Source organism: Hibiscus syriacus, unplaced genomic scaffold, assembly GCF_006381635.1.
Source record: "Hibiscus syriacus cultivar Baekdansim isolate YM2019G1 unplaced genomic scaffold, ASM638163v2 tig00111539_pilon, whole genome shotgun sequence".
Lineage (NCBI taxonomy): Eukaryota > Viridiplantae > Streptophyta > Magnoliopsida > Malvales > Malvaceae > Hibiscus > Hibiscus syriacus.
In genome coordinates, this window is record NW_024063113.1 from 191,006 (window position 1) to 215,948 (window position 24,943).

At 33.9% G+C, this 24,943-nt stretch overlaps 2 protein-coding genes across 2 annotated transcripts; one reads left to right on the plus strand and one right to left on the minus strand.

Moving 5' to 3' along the window:
• The first annotated feature begins 2,051 nt into the window (after positions 1–2,051).
• Positions 2,052–2,806, plus strand: LOC120164446 (auxin-responsive protein SAUR72-like). Its single transcript, XM_039174165.1, has one exon. The coding sequence runs from the start codon at positions 2,190–2,192 to the stop codon at positions 2,601–2,603; it is 414 nt and encodes a 137-aa protein (XP_039030096.1). The 5' UTR covers positions 2,052–2,189; the 3' UTR covers positions 2,604–2,806.
• A 2,093-nt stretch (positions 2,807–4,899) lies between these two features.
• LOC120164456 (nucleolar complex protein 3 homolog) lies at positions 4,900–23,958 on the minus strand. Its single transcript, XM_039174170.1, is given in 9 exon segments — positions 4,900–5,029; positions 5,265–5,536; positions 5,538–5,573; positions 10,740–10,746; positions 11,446–11,582; positions 11,673–11,849; positions 22,920–23,058; positions 23,644–23,807; positions 23,905–23,958. Coding segments are annotated over 9 exon segments (1,116 nt in total).
• Between the last annotated feature and the right edge of the window lie 985 nt (positions 23,959–24,943).

Here is a 24,943-nt window from a genome sequence, read left to right on the forward strand (position 1 = left end):
AAGAAGCATAATAAAATAAACCAAAGATCAATTAAGTTTATGTCATAACATTTGGTTAAATTACAAGACATATCCTATAAAATCTTAAGATTTATAGAATAACCTCTAAAATTATACCTAAATTCATAATGGTCCAAAATTTATATGGTGGGTAATTAGTGTGGCGGGCAAATGTGGGGATGGCGGATGTGGAGCGGACAAGGTCTTAAACTCATCACCTACTCATTACCCACAACGGGTATGACTTTTTATATCCACATCCGCCCATTATCCACTAAATTTATATCTATATTCACCACAATTAAAACAGATACGGTACAAAATCCACAAAATTGAGACCGTTTATCATCTCTAATTTAATATGTGAAGTTCCCAAACTCGTATATCTTGGGTTTGCTGCCCCCTAGTGTCAATTTTGGTTTTACAATTTTTTGTCAATCACAATCTGATTAAATGATAATTTATTAAATTAAAATTAAATTGATATAATAGGTAAGTAATAAGGGAGTAAAATTATAAAATCAAAATTGACACTACAAAAAGATATTAACATCACAATCTAATCGAATGATTAAATAATGTGATTTAATTGAATTTAACTTAATGATTCAATTTATAAAATAAAATTAAATTGCTTCCCTTAGTGTCAATTTTAATTATCACAAAATGCTAATCTAATTATAATACTACATTTAATTATCACATCAATAATTTTATTAAATGTTGATGGCATTATATATAATTTAATTAATATCATTTAAATAATAAAATGATTTAATTAATAAAATTAATAAATTAATAATATAAAAAAATCTGGATCTTAATTAAATGATTATTCACTTATTTTGTCTAAAAATATTTATAAAAAAATTAAAAAAAATTAAAATCTTTATATTTGCCCAATGAAAAAGATCGCCGCAAATGTGAAAGAATCGTGGCCTCGTGGGGTTGATCAACTTGCCAATGTAGTTTTATATATATATATAAATAAAAGTTTAGTCTAGGGCGGTTTTCTATTTTAGGGTCCGAATATACTTAAACTTAAGACTCAATTGAGATTTAAATATGAATTTATAGATTGTTCATCAAGAGTGAAAGTAATAAAATTAGAACTTAATTTTACAAGTTTAAATTCGTAAATTCCAACCATTTATGTCAATACTCGTTGACATTTGCTAATGTATTTTTTAATTATCTTTGTTATAATAGTATTTTAAATATTACATTTAATATGACTTGTGTATATATTAATAATAATTCATCTTCTATAGGATAGTCATATAAATGTTCGTATCAGTATAATTTTTATATATTCTGATAAGAATGTTTATGTTTTCAATATCATATAATCACGTAACGTGAATTATCCCATCCGCCAAGATCCCTAATTATTCGGTCGTTTGGAATGAAAAACAAGGAAACATTGGTACCACTTTCTTTTTCACTGTCTTTATCTGTATAAACAGTGACATCCACCCACAGTCTCAAAACGAAGCGTGCATCCACGTTCTAAAAGGAGTCAAATGTTATTGGGCGGTGTTCTCACGCTCTTTGATAATAAGAAGAAATTAACACGTAGGCAAAACACAAAAGCAGTTAAATGGAAATCACGGAACTGTACTGCCACGGACTACGGAAAAGACAGCTTTTCCCCGTATTTAAGAGATAGATAGTGCTTGTGAAACCTAATTAAAAGTATTGCAAAAAATAAATTAATTAAATAAATTAAATCATTATTGAAAAATCCGTATGTTTATATTACTAGTTAATTGGATATCATTTATAGATCGTGAAATCAATATAAACTCTTATATCTTATGTTTTAAATCTTAAAAGGATTTTTATTATAATTAGTTTTATTTTTTGTAACATTAACATGTTTTAATAATAATTAACATAATTACATATATGAGACGAGATAATAAAATAATGTGGGTAATTGTAACTGGCAAGTACTCCAACTTGTACCCTCTTATCTCTCATAATCAGCATAGCATCACTATTCTTTATTTAATTCTCCTTTTTCTCTCCTTTATATAATGCGTCCCTCACTCTCCTTCCTCCCTACTCTCTCCAACTTCTCCTTCCGTTTCCTTTCTTTACTCCTCTTCTTCTTCAACCTCGATATCGGATAATAATAGATTCACCGTGACACTCCAAGGAATCTTTTCTTTTTCATAAAACGCCAAATGAAACAACTCATCCGCCGTCTCTCACGCGTTGCCGATACTTCCTCCCAGTACAGACTCCTCCGTTCCGACACCTCCACACCCACGCGTCGAACCGAATCATTCCGCGTCGCCGTCTCCTCCTCGAAGAAGCCTGGACGCTTATCCGTTCCCGAAGGCCACGTGCCGGTTTACGTGGGAGAAGGGATGGAGCGGTTCGTCGTTAGCGCGGAGTTGCTGAACCACCCGGTTTTCGTTGGGTTGCTAAACAAGTCGGCTCAGGAGTATGGATATGAGCAGAAGGGGGTGCTTCATATTCCCTGTCACGTGCTGGTTTTCGAACGGGTCATGGAAGCGTTGAGACTTGGGGTTGAGTCACATGACCTCGAAGATCTCTTCCGGACTTTCTCGGACTACTGCTTTTTCGATTTCTAGGAGGAAGAAAACGGTAACACGCTGTCGTTTTTAGTTCTGTAAATATAGAAGCTTAAAGCCTTAAAGAAAGAAAAAAAGGAAAAGAAAAATAGTTTTTTTCTTCTTTCTTTCTATTTTGTATAGTCCTTTGATGTAAGCTGTAAAGACTGGACAGAAATGGAGGAATTGTTGTTCCATTTTTTCCCTATAAAATATTGTATTTATCGAATTTCCCTTTATATTTTTGGTTTAATTTTCTGTTGCCTTTTTACAACTTCATTCTGAAAGTAAACTTTAGGCCAGATACAGCTTACGATTCTGACAGCTGTCATTCATGTGCTAGGTGGTTTTGTAATGCAGCAATTTTTCTGTTTGTTTTCAAGGAAAAATGAGAAGGGGAAACTTTGAAACTGGAAATATAAAAGGTAAATAAAATTAGTTATTGAGTTTTATAAACTTTTAAATTAACTTAAATAATAATTAAATAAAAATAACAATAGAAAAAAATAAAAATAAATAAATAAAAAGGACCGAGCGAAAATGAGTGTCGACATATTTTTTGTGTGATTCAGGTACGATATCTTCAACTTATATATTTTAGTCATTGATGGATTATAATTTGGCTATTATTTTTATTTTTATTTCATTTTAGTCCCATTTTATTTGTTATCTTATCTTTTAGGAATATTTTCTTTTGAATGCCTTACTTTAAATATTTACATTTTGTCTTGAATGATTAAAGTTTGGTTCATTTACGATTGCAGTGCTTAGATTGTGAAATATTTGCAATGGTTGTCTTGACTTCTTGTTGGTTGTATTGTTTAATCCCTAAAATTACAATCTTTATTATTTTGATCCATCATTCATATATTTGTTAATTACTCACTGGTTGTAATATTTTCAAATGTTATTTTACTCGATGAATTTATAGAAACGCACCTTAACTGACAAGGAGTGTGTTTTCAAGAACTGTTCGAACAAGATAATGCATTTTATATTCTAATGAATTTGTTTTTTTTAATGTAATTAATGTATGTATTTTATCTAAAAATTCGGGCAATATTCTTTTGTATGGGGAATCCATGGAAATGACCACTTAACTAACAATGAATGTATTTTCGAGAATTGTTCGTGCAAAATAATAACTCTTATATTTTTTAAAAAAATGATCATAATTTAAATGTATATTCGAATTTTCTAATTTCAATATTTAGATGATGTATAATCGTTTATGTATCGATTTCGGGCGTTGTGGGGTGCTAATCATTCCTCACGTGTAATTGACTCCCGAACCTTTTTTCCAAATGAATTTCTGGTTAAACACAAATCATTTTTTATCTTTTAAAATTATTTTTCTTAAAATTATTTTAAAAAGTATTTTTAGGTATTCGACTTACCTAACCCAAAGGTCGATGGCGACTCCGAAAATATTTTTTTGTTTTATTTTAAAACCCAACCTTTTCTCAAGATTAAGTTGGATCGATCCCTGTCATAGCCCTAAAAAGTTTAAGGACGGCTCCGATAAATGGTGTCTAGGTGTGAGGCATTTTAGAGATCTATGTCACTTTATTCATGATTTGATCCATAATCAGACAATTATCTTTGCGGCTAATATAGATAATTAGCGTCGCCCACTGACGATGAGTGAATCCTTGAAATGCAACACTTGAAGTAGTGGATTTAGTAAAATTGTTGTAATTGGGTATGAATCAAAGTTTAACAAGTCAGACCAACCAAATTTCACTTCACTATGCCTCTGGTCTTGTAGTTGCTGAATGGGTCCAACATTCCATTTGACTTTGTAAATGTTCATTTCTCTGAGCAACTTTTATTTGGACTTTGTATGGATACTTCCACTCATGCACCATTCAATCATAAGACGTATTCTACCAATAGGTTTGAATTCGATGCTCGATATCATTAATCTCCCCTCTTTCTTTGGTAAGTTGCAACATCATTTATATTCTAATTCACTTACATTAATATCAAATTAAATTCTTTTTTATTTTATTATTTAAAAAGACAAAAAAAAACGACCAACTTGTAAGTTGTGTGTAACTACTGATATAATTTGAGAAGATTGTAAGTCAACAAATGAAATTAAGAAATAGTATACATAGTTGGAGTAATAATAAATGGTCAGTTCAATGGCCATATATTCTAAAAGGATTTGAAGTTTCTCTTGCTGTTCTTAATGGTCGACTTCCGCTGCTTCTTGTACTCTTCATACAACTGCAGGGACGTTGTTGTCCGATCCAACTCCCCCCTTAATCCCTCATTCTCTTTAATGTCCCGAAGAAGAGCCTCAGCTAAAACTTCACCTTGATCCGAAGCACAAAGAAAATGTGGCTAAGCGTTTTATAAATGAAGCTACCTTTTGCATGTCACGTTGTCTATCATCACATAGCATTACCTTAAGAGCCTCAGCTAAAACTTCACCTTGATCTCTGCAACATGGACAACAACAAAAGATTAACATTGGCGATCCATTTTGCAGTTTTCTTATCGAGACCGGCTTTTCTTAAAGAAAATAAAATTGTTCTTGTATCAGAAATTTTATTTCAGCATTTGAAGAAGTTCACAATAAGCTAGTATCAGCCAGCTTTTGCAGTTGGGAAAGACTTTGTTGAAGTAAAATTTTATCCAAAGCTACTGCTATTCATTAGATATACAAGTACTAACCTGGAAGGTCTGTACTCAAGTACAAGATTGTAAAGCTGGACAAAAAAGTCTTGTAAATCAACATTCAAAGCATCAAGATTGCTCCTCATAACTTTAAAGGCAACAATGCAGCAGCGGAGGCACTCAGAGACGGTCAAATTTTGCACTTTCTGGGAAGAACTATCTGAAATGTTACCTCTAGCAGCAAGCCTTTTCAAATCCCCAATGTAATCCAGGTCGATGAGATGAGAAAACTTTCCTAAACCACTCAAACAAGGAGCTAGCAGAGGATGTGGCCCCAGACCCATTAGAACATGTTGCGGAATACGCCTATCGGATAGAGCAAAATAGCAACTGATAATTTGAGAAAATAAAAATGAAGATAAAGAAAAAACAAATTTTACGTGGAAAATCCCTAAATAATATAGGGTAAAAACCACGGGCAACAGTAGAAGAATTTCACTATGAGAAAATAGAAATTACAACTTCTCTCGACCTAACAAGGAGAAAACAATAACAATTCTCTCTTGATAAAAAGGAGAAAACAACTCTCAAGAAAACTCTCTAAATTCTCTAGTATGGGGAGAAAGCTAGAATGATTTGGGATGGTTTTGAAGCTAAATGGGTAAGGGTATTTATAGTTGAAGATTAAGGACTAATATTGTAAATATCCTAAAGTGCAAGGACTAATTTAGCAATTTTACCATGCCCAATTTAAAATCAGCTATTCTTTTTTTTCCACAATTTCGGTGTGCACCAAAAGCCACCGAAAACTTTGTTGAAAGTTTTGGCCAAGTTGGCCACTTGCACTTGCCATTGACTTTTCAACAATCTCCCACTTGAAGATTTGATTGGAACAATCATATCTTCACACCATTCTTTCTACCTTGTACCTTCATGTTGCTTATGTTTTTGACAGGCCACAAGAGGATCGACACCAAGTAAATTTATCAGCATTGATCGCCTTCGTCATGAAATCTGTTATGTTGTCTTTGGTATGGATTTTCTGCATATCTACCGTCCATTCTTCCACATTTTCACGAATGAAATGGTACTGAACTCATATGTGCTTTGTCCTTGAATGAAATACTGGATTCCTTGCTAGATGCAAGGCGCTTTGACTGTCACAAAACAGAGAGACATACTCTTGATTGTGCCTAAGCTCCTCCAATAGCATCTTCAACCAAATTGCTTTTTTATTGGCTTGTGTAGCTGCTATATATTCTGCCTCTGTTGTGGATGTAGCCACAACTGGCTACAATTTTAAAACCCAGTTTATAGCTCCGCAACAACTTTGAACACATATCCTGTAGTAGATTTGCTTTTACCCAAATCCCCTACATAGTCAGAATCTACATGCCCATTAATAAGTAAGTTTGATCCTCCGTAACATAATGCAACATTTGAGGTCCCTTTGATGTATCTCAGGATCCTCTTACTATATTCCAATGCTCATTGTCTGGATTCTCCATGTACCGACTAACCACTGCCATTGTTTGTGCAATGTCTGGTCTTGTGCATATCATAGCAAACATTAAACTTCCCACTGTCAATCCATACGGCACTCGAGACATCTCCATCCTCTATTCTTCACTGCTAGGACTCATACTGGAGGATAATTTGAAGTTAATAGGAAGAAGGGTAGAAATTGGCTTACAATCTTGCATGTTCAATCGTGACAAAATCTTCTTCAATTAATTCTTTTGTGAAAGCCAAATCTTCATATTACTTCTGTCTCGGTGAATTTGCATCCCTAGAATCTTGTTTGCTGATCCCAAGTCCTTCATTTCAAATTCCCTAGCCAGTTGTGCCTTCAATTCTTCAATATGATCTTTGTTGGGTCATGCAACCAACATGTCATCCACATACAACATCAATATAACAAAATCGTTATCACCAAACCTCTTGAAATAAGCACAAGGGTCTGCATTAAGTCTGTTGTATCCAGGGCCATAATGAAGGAATCAAATCTCTTATACCAACACCTCGGTGCCTACTTTAGACCGTACAGAGATTTGTTCAACCTGTAAACCAAGTTCTTCTTTTCTTTTTCTCCAAAACATTCAGGCTAGAGCATATAAATCTCTTCTTCAAGATTTCCATGAAGAAAAGTTATTTTAATATCCAAGTGCTCTAGATGTAAATTCAATGTAGCACACATTGCCAAGACTATTCAAACTATTGTTAGTCGAACCACAAGAGAAAAGATTTCATTGAAATCAATACCTTCTTTTTGAGCATATCCTTTGACCACAAGTCTTGTACGATACCTCTCAACTTGATCGTCACCATTTCGCTTGATTTTGAAGACCCATTTGTTACCAATTGGCTTCCTTCCTTGTAGTAGTGGCACAAGGTCCCATGTATTATTTTTATGAAGGGCTTCAATTTGTTCTTGTATCGCCATCATCCACAGTGAAGCATCTGAGTTGTTTATTACCTCATGGTATGTTGATGGCTCATCGTCATCTGTTAAAAGGCAGTATGCAATATTTCCTTCTATAACATAATCTGAGTGCCAATTGGGACGTCTTCTCACACGATCTGATTGACGAGTTATTGGAGCTTCAGAATTATCTAGTTTTTGTTCATCATGTGCTAGTTCTGCTTCAGAAGAATCTCCTTGTTCAAACTCATTTTTCACATGTATCTGTGTAGTCTCTGACTTTTCAGCGCTATCATATTCTTCTTTTCTTTGTAGTTTATCCTCTACAAAGATAACATCCCTGCTGATGATCATTTTGCGTTCAGTGGGATCCCAGATGCGATATCCCTTTACACCATCAGCATACCCCAAGAATTTGCATTTTCTGGATTTTGGATCTAACTTTGAAATTTCTTGGGAGTTGTACATTACGTACACTATACTTCCAAATACATGGACGTTTGAATAATCAGATGGTTTACTAGTCCACATCTCCATTTGTGTCTTCAGCTCTATTGCAGTTGATGGAGCTCGATTCACCAAATAACAGGCGGTATTGATTGCTTCTACCCAAAATGATTTTTCTAGGTCTACAACCCTCAACATTGCTCTTGTTCTTTCTAACAAGGTTATGTTCATTCGCTCTGCCACTCCATTTTTTGATGAGTGTTCGCCACTATGAACTGTCTTTTAATGCATTTTTTCTTGCAAAAGTCATCAAATTCTTCACTCGTGTATTCTCCTCCATTATCTGTTTTGAAACACTTGATCTTATTTCCAAAATCAAGTTCCACCCGCACTTTGAAGTTTTTGAAAGTTGAAAACACATCTGAATTCTTCTTAATATGATACACCCAACATATCCTGGAGTAGTCATCAATAAATGCGACAAAGTATTTTGCTCCACCTAGGGATGCAACTGGTGCTTGCCATACGTCAGAATGAACCAATTCTAGAACACTTTTGTCTCTAGAATTTGATGTGTTGAATTTCAATCGGTGCTGGTTACTTGTTATGCAATGCTCACACAAAGTAAGTGATACCTTTGTTAAGCCTAGAAGTTGCTTTTGCTCCACAAGGACTTTCATTCCTTGTTCTGACATGTGTCTAAGTTTCTGGTGCCATAGCATTGCAGAATCTGAACTACATAAGGCAACAGAGGCTTCTGCTTCTAGCAAAGTCTCTCCCTTCAGCATGTACAAGTTTGCTGCTATCTTTTCACCTTTATCACCACAAGCGCTCCACATAACACCTTCATGATTTCTTTCAGTGTTTCAATCTTTTTTGCATTATTATCCAACAATCCGTAGGATAATAAATTTTTCTTCAGGCCTTTCACGTATCGCACATCTCGAACAACTTTAATTGTTCCATCATACATCTTCAATTTTATGGTTCCCATGCGAACTATCTATAAGGCATGATCATTGAAACTATACACAAATCCTCCTGAGACAGGTTCATAATGATGCAACCATTCTCTTCTTGAGGTCATGTGATATGTTGCTCCTGAATTAATGAGCCATATATCTGCAAATCTCTTTCTACCTTCCACGGTGGTTGACGCTTCACAACATAGAGCATCTCCATCATCTGAAGTGTTTGCGGTATTGCCTTGTGGATTGAAGTTTTTACTTAGACTCCAACAATCCTTCTTCAAGTGACCATTCTTTCCACAGTTATAACATTTTAAATTCCTTTTGCTTCTCGACTTCGATCTACCATGTTTGTGACTGCTGCTTTATCAACGTTTTGTTGATATCCCTCTCATCGTTGTCAGCGCTTCTGCTTATTGCAGATTTAATTGTTTGTCTTCCTTGTTCTTACGCCGATTTTTTTCTTGTAGAACAGTAGCTGCAACGTCATTGAAGACTAGACTGGTGACATTACTGTTTGTCAAGTTGATGATGAGTTGATCATACGAATCAGGTAGACTCTGAAGTACAAATTCAACGCGTTCTTGTTCTCCTATTGTACATCTTAAGGATGTACGTTGAGAAAATAAAGTGTTAATCGTGTTTAAGTGCTCCGTCACTGAAATTCTGGCATCCAGAGAGTGTATAATTTCCTCTTAAGGAGAATTTTATTGTGCAACGATGTGGCCTCGTACAGTTTGGTGAGATGATCCCATATTTCCTTAGCCGTCTTCTTCTCCTCGATGCTTGACAATACTTTATCTGCTAATGCTAGATGAAAGTTTGCCATAGCATTCCCGTCAATTTCAATCCATTTGTTGTCATCAGTGAAATATACCAGCCTTTCACTGATAGCTGCTAGACAACCGTCTTTCCTCAGGATGACCTTCATCTTTAATTTCCACAATGAGAAATTTCTCCCATTTAACTTTTCAATATCAAATTTCGTTGCCATAGCTTCTATTACGGATAACTCCCACTATTTCACTATCGTGAATAGTTCTTTAGAGCCTTCAACGAATGGATAATACCTTCTTACTTTCTTATGCTGGAGGATCCACCTTTTGGTGGCAACCACAAAGACAATAAGTAGATATTACACATTCTAATTTGGCTCTGGTACCAATTGTTGCGGAATACGGCTTTCGGATAGAGCAAAATCGTAACTGATAATTTGAGAAAATAAAAATGAAGATAAAGAAGACACAAATTTTACGTGGAAAACCCCTAAATAATATAGGGTAAAAACCACGGGCAACGGTAGAAGAATTTCACTATGAGAAAATATGAATTATAACTTCTCTCGATCTAACAAGGAGAAAACAATAACAATTCTCTCTTGATAAAAAGGAGAAAACAACTCTCAAGAAAACTCTCTAGTGTTGGGAGAAAGCTAGAATGATTTGGGATGGTTTTGAAGCTAAATGGGTTAGAGTATTTATAGTTGAAGCTTAAGGACTAATCTTGTAAATACCCTAAAGTGCAGAGATTAATTTAATAATTTTACCATGCCCAATTTTAACAAAATTAACTATACTTTTTTTCCACAATTTCGGTGTGCACCGAAAGCCATCGAAAACTTTGTTGAAAGTTTTGGCTAAGTTGGCCACTTGCACTTGCCATTGACTTTTCAACAGAACATACGTTGTCACTTACTTCAGAACTGAAAACAAATAACAGAATTTACTGGTGTGCTAGAGATTTTATAAAATAATAAAAAGACAAGTTCACATAAAATAAAAAGAGATGGCATAAGACTTCAAATGGTAATCACTTTATCATGTTGATATTAACAATCCTAATCTATCATTTTTTTGAAATCTCGATCAATGTTAACAAAATTATGTTTATGAAACACACATGCCTGAACTTAAGGAGATCTTAAGATATTATACAAAGACAGTTGAAATTAAACAAAAAAAGACTGGCATAAAAATCATCTTTAATCACTTTATTACATGTATAAACTAGGAAGAAATCCAGACAAAAGACTGCTAAAAACCATCTACAAATAATATAAACCATAGGCTCCTGATTCGCTTGAGGTGTGGGAGAGGTTCAATAAAAGATGCATCTATCTGAGGAAAACAATGCCACTGAAACAGCAACAGAGAGTGCAGGGATCATCTTTGCAGTTGGTTAACTAATTCAATTTCAGCATACACTAAATCTGTGCAAATATATGAGATATTTCAACTTGTTTATACTTATTTTTGGTGAGGGCAAGGAGTTGAACATTGTTTTCATCAACAGGATAAAGAGGCAGGCATGTTTCACTGCCTTCAACAAATTGTTCTTGAAAAATTGAGAATACCACTAACCAACCACACCAATAATTATAATAGTGTAACAACGAACGCACCTGGCTACAGATGATTGCATGGTATACCTAAAGATGCGGAAATATGTCTCAAATACAGCAGATAGTGTCTCAGATTGCATCATCTTCCGTTCCACCACATTTGGTGTATAAGAAACAGATTTATAATCTGCAGCAACCTGAACAAAGCAATCAAACATCAATGCAGTGATAATTATAACAAAATAAAGCAAACATAAAAATTAGTGCTACTTGGGAGGGATAAATACCTCTTCCTCCATCTTTGCCATAGTTTCTTTCTTACTTTTCTTTCTGTCATTTCCTTTCAGTTGATTCGAATCTTCAGAATTCACTCTCTTTTTATTTTTCTTGTTCTTTATTTTGCTATTATCATGTTGAACTTCTGGGTTCCCAAGATCATCATCAAATGACAAAGACATTAAAACCTGAAAAAGTTTTGAAATTAACAGAAGAAAAAGGAATTAAGGAGCAGGGAGGCAAAGTTATACAAAAAGAAACATAAATAAGTTGATTCTCCTTCCAATATCATAACCTATTCGATCAACTACCAACTGGCAAAATTGTAACTCAGTTAAAGACAGATGATGACGTTTTTGCATCTTATTAACATCGTAAAGATAAACATTCATAATAAACTTGGAATCTGAAATCTTCAATAGCTGGGCTCCATCTTGCATTCCTTATAACAACTTTAAATACCTTCTATGAGATAAAGGGGTCAACAAACAAAGATGAAAAGGAACTTCAACAAAGTTACTATCTTCTATTGCAAAGAGTTATGTAGACACCCGTTTTTGACCGGGCTTAAAAATATTATATTATTATATTTATTATTATTATTAATGTTATTATTATTATTAGTAGCAGTATTAATAATAATTTTGGTTACAATGTTTGCAGGCCCACATTACACCAAAACCCAGCAGATCAGGATCCCAGATAAACAACCCATACAACAGCCCAAGTACATTGACCCAACAGCAGATCCGACCCGAGTCCAACTCGGATCCAGACCCGACCCGTAACCTAAACCGGTTCATTTTAGATTAGGGTTTATCTAACCCTAATCCCTTATCAATCTAAGCCAGCGTCGCCAATCATCCCAGTCCACTGTACATGCCGTCGTAACAGAACAGTGAACGCCTCTTCACCCCGAGACTTCACCGCCAAATGTCCCAAGCCACCATCGATCAACCATCGTCATCCCTTACGCCAAATATCACTAAGAAACACAAATCAATTAGATCCGACCTAACCCACCAAATAATAAAAATATTATCTCAAAGATCCACTAAGCCATTTCAAATACATAAATCTTGGATTTTTGTGATTTTATTTACAAAATCCGAGTCCCACACTCCATTACAAGCAAGCATAAAAGGGGGATTCGAACAGAGCAGAAAAACGAGAAAAGAAAGAGAAGACAAAAAAAGAGAACTTACCCTTGAAGCGTTGCTCATCATCGGAAGACAAACGTCGCCGGAGATCCAAGTTTGACCGAAGGTAATAACTTCAGTTTATTTTAGATCTAAGGCTTAGGGGTTAATCTTAGTTTCGAATAGGTTGGGTTTCGGGTAGAGGGAGTTGAGAGGATTCAATTGAGGGTTTAGATTTACTCTGGCCGCCGTTCGCCGCCGCGGCTGACGCCGACGGCGTCTCGTTTTCTCTTCCCACGAGATAGGAAATTAAGAGAGTATTTCACTCTCTCTTTCTTTGTGTTTCTGGAAATAAACCAAATGGGAAGAAAGATTTGGTTTTAGCTTATAATTTCATATATATATATATTATATTCAAAACTACGTAGTTTTGAAAAGAGATTTGTTTGTAATTTTATCGTGGGTTAATTGCACTTAAGATGTTTCCATGTTTTGTATGTTTATGTTATAGTCACCTATCATGTTTTATTTATATTGTATTTCATGCATCACGTTTATAAATAGTATATTTTGGTCACCTTAATATCATTATATGAATTTTGTATATTTTATAAATTGTTCTTTTGGTTTATGAATTTGCATTCAAGTCATTGATTTAATGTATTTATGTATTTTTGATATCATTCGAATTTGGCTATAATGTTTGCAAATATATTGTTTTAATCCTTGTTTTAATTTGGTATAATTGTGATTCAGCTTTCAAGTTTTTTATTTATTGCATTTTAGTTCTAAATTTCATTTTTGGGTTTTTTTTCATTCTAGAACTTGTACTATTTAATATTTGTAATATAAATCTGGTTTATTTAAAATTTATGTTCAACCATTTAATTTTATGTTTTATTATTTTAATCCTTTTAAATGTTTATTTTTGCTATTTTAATAATTTAATATTTTTTTGTTATTTTAGTACTTTAAATGTTTATCAATATCATTTTAGTCCTTTAAGTCTTTGTAATTAATGTTTTAAAAGTTTCTGTTTGTGCCATTTTAGTCTTTTAAATTTCATTTTATGATATTTGGTCTTCAAAATTTATATTTTTATTAATTTAGTCTTTTAAATGTCTGTTATGCCATTTTAGCCCTTTTATTTTCTAGTTTTGTTATTTTGATCCTTAAGGTTTTTGTTTTTCCCTTTATTTTGGTCTTTATAAATTTAAATACTTATTTTTGCTATTTTATATTTAGATTTGTAATATTTATTTGTTTTTATTTCAGTCCTTTGAATTTCCTAATTGAAGTTATCAATTTGAAGCAAATTAATTAATATTCAATAAATAAATCATATTTTAACTTGATATTTGATTAATGATTTCCATCATTACGACAACGTGTAAGTAACACAATACCAATTTTGGGTGCTAATCCTTCCCCACGCGTAATCGACTCCCGAACCCGTTTTAATCGAATCTTTGGTAAACATAGACCAATTTTTGTCTTAAAAAATGATTTTTCTTAAAATTGTTTTTAAAAGATGTTTTTAGATATTCGACCTACCTAACCCAAAGGCCGATCAACTTTTGTCTTAAAAAATGATTTTTCTTTAAATTATTTTTTAAAAGACATTTTTAGGTATTCGACCTGCCTAACCCAAATGTCGATGGCGACTCTATAAAATTCTATCCAAATTAATTCCAAATCACCCAAAATTTCCAAATTAAAAGTCGTAACTGGTTTTAAAACAATAAAAAATTGTTCCGCTGAAAAACGGTTATGACAACTTGGCGACTCCGCTGAGGACCTTTTAGAGAGTCATGTTGTTAGTCGTTTACACATTGTCGTTTGGTGGAAATTATGAGTTTAAGTCTTTAGTTAATTTATGATTCATTTATTAAAGTTTTTAATTGCTTCATTTTTTTTGTCATACTAACATTTAAATCTTTGCTTTCAGATTTATCCAAGTTTGTCGAGTTGTTTCGCATTCCTTTTGAGTCGAAGGGCTGAATGTTCCTCCTCACACACATCACATTCATTTGCATACCATAAGCTCACTTATGAGTTTTGTCCCTTTTAAGTTGAGATGAAAGCTTAACCTACATGAAATAATTTGTTTCACCGCACGAGTTTAGTAAGTAATCTTTGGGGTTCATATACCTTATGTCTACGTGAGATAAATTGTTTCTCCGCATGGACATAAAAGAATGTATCCTCTCGAATTGAACTCAATCCGTATGAGCCTGTACTGGGCTAGGATTGAGGGTTTGGTAACCCAATGGGGCACCAACATTAAGGACAATCCGAGTACCTTTTTCCTGTTAGAGTTGAAACCATACATATAGTGAACCGTAGAACGGTCACCCTAGGTATAGACACACTGAACCTCTGTCTGTCAATAGGTACCCAAAATAAGTGTACACAAATGAGGAGTGTTTCTGAACCTTTACCTCTTTGCTTTATGTTCGTAGAATATATTTTTTCTTTTCGAGTAACAACATATGAACTAGATATCATGCGGTTAGGATTATTATTTCTCTTTGTATGTTTTTTTTTCAGTCTCAACTTTGAGTCATATTTAATTATTTCTGCTAAGATTATATTTTCGGACTAATCATTTCAACTAACTTGATTATTTTTGTTTTTTTACTAATATTGGTTTCCTTTTGTCTATTCTTATTGCATTTTTGCATGAACATGACATATCATTCAAAGATATTGATCCTTAAATGACTGGTCATGTAGAAGGTTCTTGAAAAATAATACCTCATCAATGCCTTTCTCTGGGATTGGTAGGATTTTGAAGATGCTTTATGTAGATCGAGTAGCTAGAGGGAGTCTACCTACAAAGGAGACGAGCCGGACGTATACCTGCTGAGGTAACAAGTTGAAATCAAGAAGATTTGATGCTAAAGTCAACAATTGAATATCATGAACCAGCTCGGAAGATTTTTGGAAGTAGAAGATGAAGTAGAAGCTTTGAAGACGATGCAGTTCTCAGATGCTCGCAGGAGCTAGGCGACTTGCAGATGGACTAGATTTTTACTTCCCTAGTGTACCGAGACATTGTCGGTTTTTTTTAATAATTGTTCTAGGAACAATTATTTTTGGATCAATGTCTTGTGCATACATTCATTTTGCATGACACTTGCATTCATCAATACATTGTCGAATTATGCATTAAAGCGTTCATTCATTAAAATAATGATAATAAGATAAGGTTTCCGATCGCAGTGATACGGGTTCACACTGGTAGCAAGAGTGCTTATCATCATTGATGAAAGAAAATGCCTAAAGAAATAGAGGATAAGTTAGCCAGAATTAAGAGAGAACAGAAAGATATGCAAGAAGAAATGGAGAACAAGTTAGCACAACTTGAGGCTGATATCGCAAACTCTCAGCTAGATCTGTTGAACAATGTGGAAGAAATGTTTATGAGACATTTGACCACTGGAAAGACCACTATGGAAGACCCCATACATCCTTCGGGTTTCACACTTGTTCACATTCTTGAGCACATCTCTGCTCATCAAGGAATCCGATCACCAGTCTGCTTCACTATCCAGAACCCACAATATAATGTTGGAGCTTCATTCCCCACTGACTGTCCTGCTGCTTCTGGGCTGAAGCCAGGTGAACATTGTGTTAATATTGAGGTCCCTGACCAAAATAAATTAGCTGAAAATGAAGAGATTATCCAAAGAGTGAAAGATATAGAAGAGATGGTAAAATCCAAGGAGATGGTCAATGCATTCTATGGGAGTGACGCAAGAGATCTAAGCTTGGTTCCTGACCTCATATTACCCCCGAAGTTCAAAGCACCAGGCTTCGAAAAATACAATGGGAGTACTTGCCCATCGGCCCACCTCATAATGTTCTGTAGGAGAATGACATGTTACACTGAAAACGAAAAGCTTCTGATACATTGCTTCCACGATAGTCTGACTGGAACAGCGGTCAAATGGTACAATTAGTTGACCAGATCCCAGATCAAATCATGGAGGGATTTAACACGAGCATTTTTTTAGTAGTATCGTCACGTCACTGACATGGTACCTGATAGGTGGACATTGCAAACATGGAAAAATGATACAGCGAAACCTTCAGGCAGTACGCCCAAAGATGGCGCGATGTGGCATCACAATTACAACCCCCATTGCTGGAGAAGGAGGCTATAATTATCTTTGTGAATTCCTTGAAGGCTCCATATCTAGGACATCTGGTAGGAAATGCTACCAAGAACTTTGCCAACCTGGTCATTTCCGGGGAATTAATTGAGAACACCATTAGGAATGGAAAGATAAGAGGCTCTGACAATACCAACTTTAAAAAGGGAGCCGATGTCAATACAGTGAGTTCTTATTCAGCTAATCATGGGGCCAAATCTTATAAAATGACCCGAGAGAAGACCCCTATTAGTAAAATTTCGGTGACATATGAAGAGCTGCTCCCAGTACTAGTTGAGAAAAATATCATGACTCCAGTTAGGTCTAAACCGAAAGAACCTCCATTTCCTGAGGGGTATGATGCTAATGCAATATGTAGCTACCACATGGGAAGCTTGGGGCATACTACTGAGAATTGTGGGGCATTGAAGCGCAAGGTTCAACACTTAATCGATTCAGGGGCATGGACATTTGAAGGATGATAGGGCATTCTGATGCAAACTGAGAAAAATCATTGCAGCCACTACGAACTTTTGATGCACTCACATATTGTCTTATTTGAATTTCTTTTCTTTCTTTTTTCGTTAAAAAGTTTGTAAGTCACTTGACAATCAAACATTTTAAATGCTATCTTATGAGGTTACGAGCAATGAGTAATTTTCATACTCGAAATTCTTTAAATATCATCTTGATTAAAAGCTCTTTTAAGAATCAGAGTTATAGATCTTTGACAAAATGATAAGATCGAAAACTGATAAAACAAGGACCCTTGACCTTACCACATATGATACATTCGAACCTCATACCCTTCACTTGCAGGGACCACTTTAGCCTTCTCTTCTCATGAGAAAATGATCAAAAGGTTTGGCATTCAGGTATGAATAAAAGCAGACAACATGGGACATCTCTTGTGTATGACATTGCAAAACTGCCTAGACTACACTTCTGTTGAAGACGTTCAGTGATGATACTAATCTTCACAAATGGAATGGTGGAATAGATGAATTTAGTTTAGGTCAGTTGTTTGGGAACTAAATTCTAAATGTGAGATTTCTTGACAATTAAGGACACCTAGACTATAACAGGTTCTTCTCGATGAGCTTAAGAGATTTTAAATTTGAATGCTAAAAAAAAAAGCTAATAAATTATTACTATAGATTATACAATAAAGCTGAGCTATTCCGCTAAAGCAATTGGTTATAGAGACAACTCAAAAGCCCTGGCTTTATGAATAGATTGCATTCGAACCATGACATTATTCAGATACTCGACAGTTCGGTGTTTGCTCCACTGTAATTGTCAAGTCAAAGATCTTGTGATGAGACGAACCCTTCAGCTAGCCCATTAAGGGTGATTATAAGTATATACAATTAAGCTGAATTCAGCTAGCCAGACAATGGCAAATTAAATCAATTTGATATAATAATGAGTTTCGATGAAAATGGACTAAGGGAATCGGGGAGCACTTGTTATATTCAACCTCACACAAGCACACAAGAATTTTATGTTTAGATTTATATCCCTGCATTACCTTTGTTAAAGGAAGTCTATGAAGCTTGAACAAATGAAAGATTTCAGAGAACCGAAACAGAAGCATTCTAGAAAGTCTAATGATTGATTATACTAGTTGCATCATTTTGTCAGCATCTAATTAAAATGCCAAGCCAAAGGAGAGGGGCATGTCGTAAGGTTCACAGAGACCGAACAAGAAATAACATTTCGATGACTGAAACCTTAGAAACTTTAAGGAGCTAACCTGAAACCAACCCATCAATTTTGACACTTAACAAAGAGGTATAACTTTGAAAGATTAAAAGAGCTGTTGATTTTCTTGATATTTACTGAACTCATGTTCTGTGATTGTCTTCAATTGTGAGCCTAAAAGAATGATGTTTTTCTTAAAACAAACTTTCCATATTTTGAAAATAAAAAGAAAGAAAATATTTTCAAACATGACAATCTCTCTGGAGAGTTTAACCTGGAAATTTACAGAGGTCCCTCAGACCTAGGAGCTCAGAATCATAAATTGGGGCAAAAAAATGTGATAGGGAGCCATGAAAGCAGATGTTTGCAAAGAAATGTGATGGTACACCTTGGTGTGAAAGAAGAATGAAGACAAACAGATCAGGAAGAAAACCAAGATTGTTTGAGCACATTTTAACAGATATTAATCAAGAAGAACATGCATTATACATACATGAATTTGCATCTTTGCATCAAACATCCATCATCAGGATAGTTGCATCCAGGTACATTTTACAGATCTTTTAGGAGAAGAAGAGATTAAAAGACAACAAGACGTCCTCAACAAGAGGGAACAATCATCTTCAGATTCAACATTTCCAATAGAAATTTTGTCTCGCTTGAGACAACCTCATTTAATACAGAGGATTTATCTCACTTGAGATTGTTTTTCTTAAAAACAGAATTTGTCTCACTTGAGATAGTTTTTACTTGAAACAAGAAGATTTATTTCACTCAAGATTGTTTTTCTTAAAACAAGATTTGACTCGCTTGAGACGATTTTTACTCAAAATAAGACATTTCATTTCACTCAAGATTGTTTTTAAAGAAGATTTTATCTCGCTTGAGATAGTTTCCCTCGAAAAAGAATATTTTATCTCGCTTGAGATAGTTTCCCTCGAAACAGAAGATTTTGTATTGCTTGAGATAGTTTCTCTCGAAACAGAAGATTTTGTCTCGCTTGAGATAGTTTCCCTTGAAACAAATCTTTCTCTCTTGAGACAGTTTCCCTTGAAACAATAAATGTATCTCGCTTGAGATGGTTTTTCTTAAAACCAATTTCGTCTCGCTTGAGACAATTTCCCTTGAAACAATTTCTCTCTCTCTTGAGACAGTTTCTCTTGAAACAGTTTCCCTTGAAACAAGAAATGTATCTCACTTGAGATGGTTTTTCTTAAAACCAATTTCGTCTTGCTTGAGACAATTTTCCCTTGAAACAAGAAATTTTATCTCACTCGAGAGAGCTTCTCTTAAACAGATTTCTTATTCATTTTCATCCAGATGTTGAATATTTGACAGGATTTCCAAAGTTAGCAGAGGTTTGAAAATCTTCAGAGAGAAGATAAACCGATTAACATTTATAATGGAGAGTTCATAATGAGAAGAACTCATCCGACAGATGGAGAATAAGTTCATAATGAGAAGAACTTGTTAGACCTATCATTCGATTCATGACATTTCGAATCAGTGACGACTCGCTTGAGGGATCAACATTTCCAATAGAGAGTTAATAATGAGAAGAACTCATCTAACAAGAGAAAAGAAGTTCATAATGAGAAGAACTTGTTCAATCCAACGCTTTACAACGAATGATATCCAAATCAAAGGCTAAAAAAGAAGACCAGACAAAAACTGGTTGTCTTTTTATCTTTTCCTTATTCTTGTTAACACAAGAATATGCAAAAGAGAGACAGCTGTAGACACCCGTTTTTGACCGGGCTTAAAAAATATTATATTATTATATTTATTATTATTATTATTAGTAGTAGTATTAATAATAATTTTGGTTACAATGTTTGCAGGCCCACATTATACCAAAATCCAGCAGATCAGGAGCCCAGATAAACAACCCATACAACAGCCTAAGTAGATTGACCCAACAGCAGATCCGACCCGAGTCCTACTCGGATCTAGGCTCGACCCGTAACTTAAACCAGATCATTTAAGATTAGGGTTTTTCTAACCCTAATCCCTTATCAATCTAAGCCAGCGCCACCAATCATCCCAGTCCATTGTACATGCCGCCGCAACAGAACAGTGAACACCTCTTCACCGCCGAGCCTTCACCGCCGAATGTCCCAAGCCACCGTCGATCAACCATCGTCATCCCTTACGCCAAATATCACTAAAAAAACACAAATCAATTATATCCGACCTAACCCACCAAATAATAAAAATATTATCTCAAAGATCCACTAAGCCATTTCAAATACATAAATCTTGGTTTTTTGTGATTTTATTTACCAAATCCGAGTCCCACACTCCATTACAAGCAAGTATAAAAGGGGGGGATTCTAATAGAGCAGAAAAACGGGAAAAAAAGAGAAGACAAAGAAAAAAGAGAACTTACCCTTGAAGCGTTACTCATCATCTGAAGCCAAACGTCGCCGGAGATCCAAGTTTGATCGAAGGTAATAACATTGATTTATTTTAGATCTAAGGCTTAGGGTTTGGTCTTAGTTTCTAATAGGTTGGGTTTCGAGTAGAGGGAGTTGAGAGGATTCGATTGAGGGTTTAGATTTACTCCGACCGCCGTTCGCCGCCGCGAATCGTCGTGGCTGATGCCGACGACGTCTCGTTTTCTCTTCCCAGGCGAGAGGAAATTAAGAGAGTATTTCACTCTCTCTTTCTTTGTGTTTCAGGAAATAAACCAAATGAGGAGGGTTTGGTTTTAGCTTATAATTTCATATATATATTATATTCAAAACTACGTAGTTTTGAAAAGGGATTTGTTTGTAATTTTATCGTGGGTTAATTAAACTTAAGATGTTTCCATGTTTTGTATGTTTATGTTAGTCACCTACATGTTTTATTTATATTGTATTTCATGCATCACGTTTATAAATAGTATATTTTGGTCACCTTAATATCATTATATGAATTTTGTATATTTTATAAATTGTTCTTTTGGTTTATGAATTTGCATTCAAGTCATTGATTTAATGTATTTATGTATTTTTGATATCATTCGAATTTGACTATAATGTTTGTAAATATATTGCTTTAATCCTTGTTTTAATTTGGTTTAATTGTGATTCAACCTTCAAGTTTTTTATTTATTGCATTTTAGTTCTAAATTTCATTTTTGGGGTTTTTTCATTCTAGTTCTTGTACTATTTAATATTTGTAATATAAATCTGGTTTATTTAAAATTTATGTTCAACCATTTAATTTATGTTTTATTATTTTAATCCTTTTAAATGTTTGTTTTTGCTATTTTAATAATTTAATATTTTTTTGTTATTTTAGTACTTTAAATGTTTATCAATATCATTTTAGTCCTTTAAGTCTTTGTAATTATTGTTTTAAAAGTTTCTATTTGTGCCATTTTAGTCTTTTAACTTTCATTTTATGACATTTGGTCTTCAAAATTTATATTTTTATTAATTTAGTCTTTTAAATGTCTGTTATGCCATTTTAGCCCTTTTATTTTCTAGTTTTGTTATTTTGATCCTTAAGGTTTTTGTTTTTCCCTTTATTTTGGTCTTTATAAATTTAAATACTTATTTTTACTATTTTATATTTAGATTTGTAATATTTATTTGTTTTTATTTCAGTCCTTTGAATTTCCTAATTGAAGTTATCAATTTGATGCAAATTAATTAATATTCAATAAATGAATCATATTTTAACTTGATATTTGATTCAGGATTTCCATCATTACGACAACGTGTAAGCAACACAGTACCAATTTTGGGCGCTGTGGGGGTGCTAGTCCTTCCTCATGCGTAATCGACTCTCGAACCCATTTTATTCGAATCTTTGGTAAGCACAGACCAACTTTTGTCTTAAAAACGATTTTTTCTTAAAATTGTTTTTAAAAGATGTTTTTAGGTGTTCGACCTACCTAACCCAAAGGCCGATCAACTTTTGTCTTAAAAAATGATTTTTCTTAAAATTGTTTTTTAAAAGACATTTTTAGGTATTCGACCTACCTAACCCAAAGGTCGATGGCGACTCTATACAAATTCTATCCAAATTAATTCCAAATCACCCAAATTTTCCAAATTAAAAGTCGTAACTGGTTTTAAAACAATAAAAAATTGTTCCGCCGAAAAACGGTTATAACAAGTTGAAGTGTAGGAGATAATCATAGTCTTTACTAGGAGATACCAATCACATAAAGTTCAGCTTACCAGTTACCAATAATTGGAAAAAAAGCAAAAGGTACAATAAAGAACTATAAATGCAGTGCAGCATGAAATGTACTATCCAATACCTCAACAGAATCAGGATGCAGTTGACAATCATGGGCTTTGACATGATCTGCAATCAACCGAACGGCCTCAACAGTAGCTTCACCGCCATGTTTCCCCTCATTGGTAACAAGTGACTTCATAGTTGAACAGCAAAGTCTCCTGTAAGCAAGTGATAAGTACTTTCGTTGGAAAAGAAAAAAGCAACAAAGATGCACTTCATGCAATCATTACTGAAGCAATAATAGTAGCATGTTTTAAAGGTGCAAGAAATTAATATCCAAGGTGATCCAGGATGATACAGAAAACTTGAGAACATTACAATTTTTATTAATGATATTCAAGTGAATTCTGTAAGAAATCAAGCGAAACAATATTTGTAATATACTCCATAGTTTGCATGGATTTGGCCATTTGGTGAGGATTAACAGGCAAGCACAGTGGCTAAATAGCAGAGAGGTAGCAGGAGCTTTCTTCAACAGGAAGTGATAGATCACTTGCCATTCAGCTATGCATGAAATTATCATAGTATGGGTCCAGATGATTAATGGGATTAATCTTCTTTAGCACGAACTCAAACTCATTACACATTGTGGAATGAAATTGTTGGCACACTGCTTTGGAGTTTAATTGTGTTGTGCAAGTTCAATTATACTACTAAAATATGGAATTCCCATTAATACCGTCAAAACTTTAATAAATCACTGAACAATTTGTAGCATTCCAAAGAACATCAATACAATATACCTTACAACATCATCTGAGGAGCCTAAGTTTCTGACAACAGCTACTAACAAGCTTTCTCTGAAGTTGAAGTGAGGAACAGCATCAAGCAAAGTACAAAAACAACGAACCACAACATGATGAAATATAGGCTGCTTTTCTAACGCTAATAACTTCTGCATGTAGCCCTGTTACATATTCCGGGAATAAGATGAAGAAGAATGCCCAAATTAATAACAATGTCTAGCACTAAAACTGAACTCAAATGATGTGGAAAACACGAACCTTATTAATAGAAAAACTATGAAACAAGCTAAAAGTTAGAATACCCATAAACATATCCACGTGCCAATTAAACAAGCTAAATATGACTTCGTTCATCTAATTGAAGTGGCATTACACATTCTTCTCATATTCATCAGGATATAATATGGTTGAACAAATCCATGTGCCAAGTAAACCACATTGTAGGCTTTCAGATAATGGCAGCCTTTCTACAAAGAAAAGGTGGTAGACAAGCCTTTCCCATATTGTGAATACACACAACATTCAGTCTACACTAAAAAATTAAATCAAATTATAATTGAAATTTCAGAATAGTGATCATATTAAGATAGCAGTTAAAACCTATGTTGCACTAATATGGATAGATACAGGGACGGGGACGGGGACGGAAAACGGTAATTTCTAAAATTACAGGGTACGGAGACGACAAGAGTACGATATATAAAAAAATTAAAATTATAAATAGGTGTAAAAAATCATAAATAAAGTCAATAATTCATAGAAAATTGGTGTAACACCCTAATTTAACCCTAATTAAAAATCATAACATCTGATAATTTTTTTCTAAATCCCCGAATTAATTTTGGTGGCCAATTTGAAAATACTGTAAAACGTGTTGCCAGATTCAAAAACCCTAGAAAGCTAAGGGATCTATTTGATAGAGATATATTTTAATTTTTTTTAAAAATATAATTATTTAAATAAATCTATTTGATAGATTACGTAGTAAATTTATTTTTGACAAAAAAATGTCAACGGTAAATATTTCCTTGAAATTTAAAATGCTCGATTTTAGTATACAATGATAGTAAGTTACAGTGGAACACACAACACTGAAAAAGAAAAATGTACCAATAAAAAACAAAGGAAAAGAAATAAAATAAGACTACGATTTAATTTTCATAAAGAAAAATATATTATCAATAAATTGAAAAATAAAACTTAAAAAATAATGTAAGAATCGAATTAAATTAAAAGCATTGAAAAAAAAATTAGCTATTAAGTCATATATATTTAATGCATAGCAGATGTAGAGTTA